Here is a 6,436-nt window from a genome sequence, read left to right on the forward strand (position 1 = left end):
CATCCCTGTCTGGGGGAATCCTTTGGTTTCCCTGCAAAATGTTGTCAGCTGGGATAATGGGGATACACAAGCATGGGGTTACATTGGTAAAAGGATGTGGGGACACAGATATGAAGATACAGACACATAGGGATGTGAGGTGTAAGGATAGGTGACAACAGATACAGTTGCTTTAAACCCAAGAAAGGTAGTGGTCACAATCCAGTAACAAAGAAAGAATTGCTTACCCCCTTTCCAAGGATCAGTGCTTATCTAGCATGGCAAGGGAGGCAATCTCCAAGTAGAGATGCTTCCCTTGTGGCTAACAGCCCTTAAATGAGGTTAAGGAGGGGTGGATCCAGGGTCACACAGGTGAATTGCTTCCACCTGTGCTCCCAGGGCCGGCTACACCCCTTCACCAGGTGCTCCATCACTGGTTCAGCCCATGACCCAACATTTCCCATACGTGAGGATATAGGGATGTGCTGCCTTCTGGGTACAGCAGGCTCTTGCCTTCCATCAGCACACCCTGCTGCAGGACAAAGCACGTTGCTGAGTTCTCCGAGCAAACCAGCGTGAGATCAGGGAACAGACCTGCGTGTGTCTCCCCCAAAGAGGATCTCAGGCCAGAGCTGTGCACCCTGGCGAGGCAGCGCCGTGCCCTCCCCGCTCGCGCTGCTGTGTGACTCTAGATAACGGTTTCTGAGAATTGCATGCAGATTGTGCAAGTGATAACTGCGTCCCCTGGCTCTGAGGGTGTCACTAGCAGCAAGCACGCAGCTGTAGGGAGCATAACTTTGGGAAGGATGCTGTTATTATTTTCCAAGCAAAATATTTCGCTGCCTGCTGCGGTGCAGAGCCTCCCCTGCCCGTCCTCATGTCCCCAAGCACTGCCAGGGAAGGATGGCACTGAGCCCATGGTTTGCCTACCCTGACAGCTCCAGTAACACACACAAGAGGGAGAAATGTGCGTAGTAGATGTCTTTATTCATAGCAAAGGGGGTTAAGAAAATAAGGCAAAACTCCAGCTCCTCTCTGAGCTCCGTTCACTGTGCTTTCCGAGGGGTCTGTGACATTCAGGGCATACAAACAAAAGGATGGGGGCATCGTCACTGCATCCTCTTCCCTCCTGCTAAGGTTAGCTAAGGTTTTCCCTTCTTTTTCTCATCCAAACACGTCCAAAACACCTCCAACCTCCACCAGGCACTGCAGGGGGGGGGGGTGCTGGAAAAGGGGGATGGGAGCAGCATATCCCCCTCCCCCATCCAAGGGGTCTGCAATGTCTCCATGCCACCACAGAAGGTCTGAACTACCAGCAGGTCATGAAGTCATGGGTCATGGTTCCTCCATGCCCCGTTGCCTGGGTGGGGGCCAGGATGCGATAATGAGCAAAAATAACATCTGCGAGAAAGCTGTGCAAGGAGGGTGGGGAGACCCAGCCTGGGCTTTTCTCTTTGTTTTCTGGGGGGATCCAAGGAAAGCACCCATGGAGAGAGCACAAGCGATGGGTTTGGCTGCACTGAGCACCACAACAGCCCAAAGCGCGGCTCAAAAATGGCCTCTCATGGCTGCATGGGGTCAGGGGGAGGTGAAGGAGGGGGACTGGGGCTTCATCGGGGCTCCCTCGAGCCTCCACGTTCGGGTGGGCGGTGAGCAGGGCTGCCAGGAGCCCGGCTCCGAGTCCATGGTTGGCACTAGGTGCTGGGAGAGCCGTCTTGGGTCTCCTTGCCCTCTGCGCTTGTTGCCTCCGGCCCCACTCCTTCAGCATCTTGATTCTGGGGAGGGGGCTCAACGGGGTGCTCGCTGCCTTCTTCCTCCCCGCCCTCACGCTCTCCCTGGGCCCCGTTGGCCAATGGCGCTTTATGGGGAGATTTGAGGTTCTGGGCCGCGGCCAAGATGTCAGCCTGCAGCTGTCGGCCACAGTCCAGGGGCTCCTCAGCGTCGGGGTCTGGAGCCTTCTCCGGCACCTCGCTGAAGTCCCGAGGCCCTCCGGTCTTGTCCCGTTGGTCCACGTACTTCTTTTTGGGGAAGGAGGATGGGTAGTAGGCGGAGGCCTTGTGCTTCTGCCGCACGATGACGGCGGCGCAGATGATGAAGAGCAAGACGAAGGCCAACGAGCCCACCACCACCACCAGCAGCATGTACTCCTTGAAGAAAGCCACCAACCCATCCAAGACATTGCCCGGAGCTGAGCTGTTGGTGACGGCCGTCCCCACTGTGTCCCCTACTGTGGGGCCGCTCCCCGGAGTCACGGGTTGGGCAGGGGGCAAAGCAGAGGCCTCCTCTCCATCCCCACTGCCACCACTGGGCTCGTGGAACACGGCCACGTGCCGTGGGGCTGCCAAGTGCACCGGGGCCACCAGAAACACCAACAGAAGGCACGCAGGCAGCTGCACCGCCATCACCCTGCAGAGAGCAGGGGGACAGCAAAACGTTAGGACTTGCTGGGGGAAAAACCCAAACCCTGCCCCAAGCAAAGACCACGTCACGTTGACCCCAACCCAAGCAGTGCATTGACCCCCGGCCGCACACAGCCAAAAATTCTTCAAGAAAAGCAAAAACTGGCTTTGGTTTGCTCGCTGCAATGGTGGTGAGGATAAGCAAAGTTTGTGTTTGTTTTGCAACGAGGCGCTGTAAAAATAGATGGAAAGCAGCCCAAGGCGATTGCTCAAGTCGTGGGGACGCTGCGTGCGCGGCGAGGTGACCAGGGCGAGAGCCAAGAGCTGCAGGCTGCCTTCGTCTGGTCTGAAAATTCCTGAAAATTGAGGTTTCCAAGTGGAAACTCTGACACAGGCGGAGCATTTCCCAACGCTCGTCCCGGCACGGAGCGCTCCCAACGGTTCCCAGCCTGAGCTCAGCTATAAATAGGCTGGCAGGAGCTCAACCGGTACCGGACACAGCACATCCCCCCAGGCCCATCTCCCATCCTTACACCCCCAAATCCCAACCAGCTTGGGGGTTTTCTCCCCCAGTCTCAGCCTCCAGCCGGAGCTCTTGGCGCTCCAGCTCTCTCCGGCTGCAGAAATCTGGTTTGCATTAAAGCAGCGCGTGCACGGGGTGGGAGGTGGCCCTGCAATTCCTGCTGGGAGTTTGGGGGATGCAGTTTCAGGATTGGGGCGCGCTCCCACGTCCCAGGAAGGTGACTCTGTTTGCAAAAGGAGCCAGCAGCTGCACAGTCAATACATGAAACCCAAATGGGCGACCGTTGCCATCCCACTGTCCCCATCCCCACCATGTGGCCCCATTCCTGACTTTGCCACGCCAACGCAGACCCAACTCTGCTTTCTGCAGCTCAAGAATTTGGAGACTTCGGTGCTGCGCAGACATAGCATCCTCCAAAGCCTACAGACAGCTGCAGCCCCATCCTCCACCCCAAAAGCCACCATGCCACCCAAAAGTTGGAGTTTGAGCAGAAAAGAGAAAACAAAGCATTAGAAAGCGGGAGCTTCGGGGAGAGCGGACTCCATGCAGCAGATGTGGGGTTCAGGGGGCTCACCTCACTGGCACCGCGTGTCTGTCTGTCTGTCCTGTGCTTCTCTGCCTGTCCGCACCAAGCCCTGGTCCCGCTCCCTCCTCCTCCTCTTTCTTTTCCTCCTCCTCCTCCTCCACCCGCCGCAGCCCTGAGCTCACTGGCTGTGAGCGCAGCGGACCAGCTTGTTCTCATTAGGGCTGTGTTGGGGAGGGAGCAGGGGGAGGCTGGAGAGGGACAGGCGGCCCCCAGCCCACCATGACCCCCTCCCAGTGGGGCGGCCCCGGGCCGGGGGCTGCTCAATGAAGGGGGTGACCATCCCCGCACTCCTTTTTGGGGTGCAAGTGGGGAAAGGGGGTGTGAGGAGGGGGTTGTTGCAAGGGATGGAGGTAACAGCGTGGTTCCTTCAGGGCTACGTGCAGCCCCAAAATGTGAGCTTTGCCCCCACGTGGTTCCCTTTGGCTGTAGCCCAACCTGGGGCTGGATCCCATCCCTGTAAACCCAAGCCTTGCCATGATGTGGGCTCAGGACACACTGTCCTGCAAAGCATGATTGTGCATCTGCCCTGGGACAAAGGGGACCAAAACTGCCCATGGGGCTCTGCTCATCTGCCCCATCCATCCTATCCATCCCATCCACCCCATCAGTCCCATCAGTCTCTTCCATCCTATTCATCCACTCATCCCATCCACCTCATTCACCCCATCCATCCCCTCCAACCCATTCACCCATACACCCCATCCACCCTGTCTGCCACCAGGCACCCCAAAGATGCCCCTTCTGCCACCCCCTTTCAGCTTTGGCCTTTCCCTGGAGGCCAGACTCCCACATAGCTCCCATCATCCCATGGCAGAGCAATGTCCCCGGGGTAGGGAGAGCTGGGAGGTGTCACCCTGAGATCCATAGGGGTAAGATGGGGATGGGGACCAAGACAGGGACAGGGATGGTTCGGGGCTCGGTTTCCTGACATGTTTGGTGGCTCACAGTGTGGCCTTGAGGTGCAGAAACAGCTCCAGAATGGGGGCATCACCCCATCCCACCCTTCTCGGCCCCTCATCCTCTCCATTGCAGCCGAAGTAACTCAAGCAGTGACCTCATCCCCTTGCTATTCGCATCCCGCCTCCCTGGGGACCCTGCCAGAATCCCCCTAAGAAGCCACCGCTTTGGGACTGCCGGGTGGGGGATGAGGGCGGGTGTCCCCATTCCTGTCCCTGTCCCCGTTTCCATCCCCGACGCAGTTCAGGTTTCACCCGGCGTCACCTCCTCCCTCCCAGAAATAACGCATCAGTCCGTCTGCCTGCAGCCCGCCGGCTGCTCGCAGCTGCTGCTTATCCCGACCTTAAATTATCTGAAAACCCTAAAAGGGAGCAGGGAGGCTGGGATGGAGCCGGGGCCCCACTGCGTGCCGTGCGTCCCCATTCCTTGTCTCAAGGACCACGGGGCCGTGATGAGATTTGGGGTAAAGCAGCACCGGGGAGCCCCGAACCACCCTCCCCGGCTGCAATGAGCTCAATGTGGGGCGGCCCCGCTGCCAGCACCCACCAACCATTACGATGCTGTTTTTGGGGACTGGGCAGGGCAGCACCGCCCGGGCTGTGCTGTGTAATTTGGGGCAGATGAAAGGTGGGGGCCCACAGGGCTCGGCTCGGCGCAGCCTTGTGCCCAACCAACAATTTGGGAAATTTCGGCCTTGCTCTGCTTGTAATTTGCTCTGCTGGGTTTGCTCTTTGCTGTGGCAGCAAAATAGCTGGGGGGAGGGAGGGGGGGGGAACCTCGTCCTGCAGGGCTGCATTGCAGCGTGCGTGGCCGTGTGGGCAGCACAGCAGTGAGCCACATAGCAGCCTGCACAGCACAGCATTGTGCTCTGCCCAGCGTTGTGCACAGCCACCGGACCCCAAGCACGGATCTGCCCTGGGAACCAACCTGGCCACTGCCCTGTGTTGTGGTTCAAGGCATCGGGACATCCCATCCTACACCGTGTCCCCAGCAAGGAGCGTGGCACCATGTCCCTCTGATGAGAGGTGGCCGTCATTATGGAAGAGCAGCTGTGGGGTGGCCCCACCATGCCGCCCCCGCTGCACCGGCCCTGCAGCCTCACCGTAAACATTTACATTGAGCGAGGTGGAAAATATTCAAAGCAGAGCGTGAATGTAAACACACAGGGGCCAAGGAGGGAGCGGGACGGCCACCCCTCTGCTTTCGAGGCACGGATGAATCGGGGCACAGCACTTGGGGAGGGGCTTTGCTGCCCAAATGCAGCTGCAAATGGTGGTGTGAGCAGGGTGGTGGGGACACAGGGACGGGGTGGGGGGACGGGGCTGGGGATGGAGGGATCAGGATGCTGAGCACTGGGGATGGTGATGTTGAGCCTGGAAGGGCAGGGATGGGGATGTACCGATGGGGACAGGGATGGGGATGCTGAGACTGGAAGAGCAGGGATGGGGATGCTGTGCCCAAATGGCACATGGATGGGGATGCAAGGATGTGCCCGTGTAGGACCAGGATGGTGATATAAAGGCGAAGCCCTGTGGTGGGGCAGGGATGTAAGCCATTTCTGCTCCCTTAGGTGGCTCCTCTGAGGCTGGGCACAGAGAAGAGGTTGGGTTGGTGACTCTAGGGGTGGCCGATACCTCCCCACTGGGACAAGGTGAGACCGGCATGGTCCCAGAGTCCCCTTCTCCCCCTGGACACAAGGCCAAGAGCCCACAACCACCACCTGTGCGTGAGACCCAGGCCAGCAGCACCCCGCCAGACCCATTGCCATCCCCTTGCCCCATTGCATTTGACCACAGGCAGGAACACGTTAAGCCACAAACACACCCACTGCAGCACCACCGCCCTTCCCACTCCCAGCATGAGCTTGGGAACCCTGGGGTCACCGTCTCCATGTGCTCTGCACCCTGGGAGGATTTCATTTCTGTGGAGGAGAAGGATGGAGAAGCGAAATTTCAGGACGAGGATGTGGGTAGGCACCAAGAGATCACCGCG

General features: G+C 58.9%; 1 protein-coding gene across 1 annotated transcript; it reads right to left on the reverse strand.

Moving 5' to 3' along the window:
• Window positions 1–945: 945 nt before the first annotated feature.
• On the reverse strand, window positions 946–3,538 carry TMEM119 (transmembrane protein 119). Its single transcript, XM_415183.8, has 2 exons — window positions 3,476–3,538; window positions 946–2,385 (listed from the first exon to the last, which is right to left on the reverse strand). The coding sequence occupies exon 2, from the start codon at window positions 2,379–2,381 to the stop codon at window positions 1,674–1,676; it is 708 nt and encodes a 235-aa protein (XP_415183.1). The 5' UTR covers window positions 2,382–2,385; window positions 3,476–3,538; the 3' UTR covers window positions 946–1,673.
• Window positions 3,539–6,436: the final 2,898 nt, after the last annotated feature.

This window comes from Gallus gallus, chromosome 15 (assembly GCF_016699485.2).
Source record: "Gallus gallus isolate bGalGal1 chromosome 15, bGalGal1.mat.broiler.GRCg7b, whole genome shotgun sequence".
In the NCBI taxonomy this organism is placed as follows: Eukaryota; Metazoa; Chordata; class Aves; order Galliformes; family Phasianidae; genus Gallus; species Gallus gallus.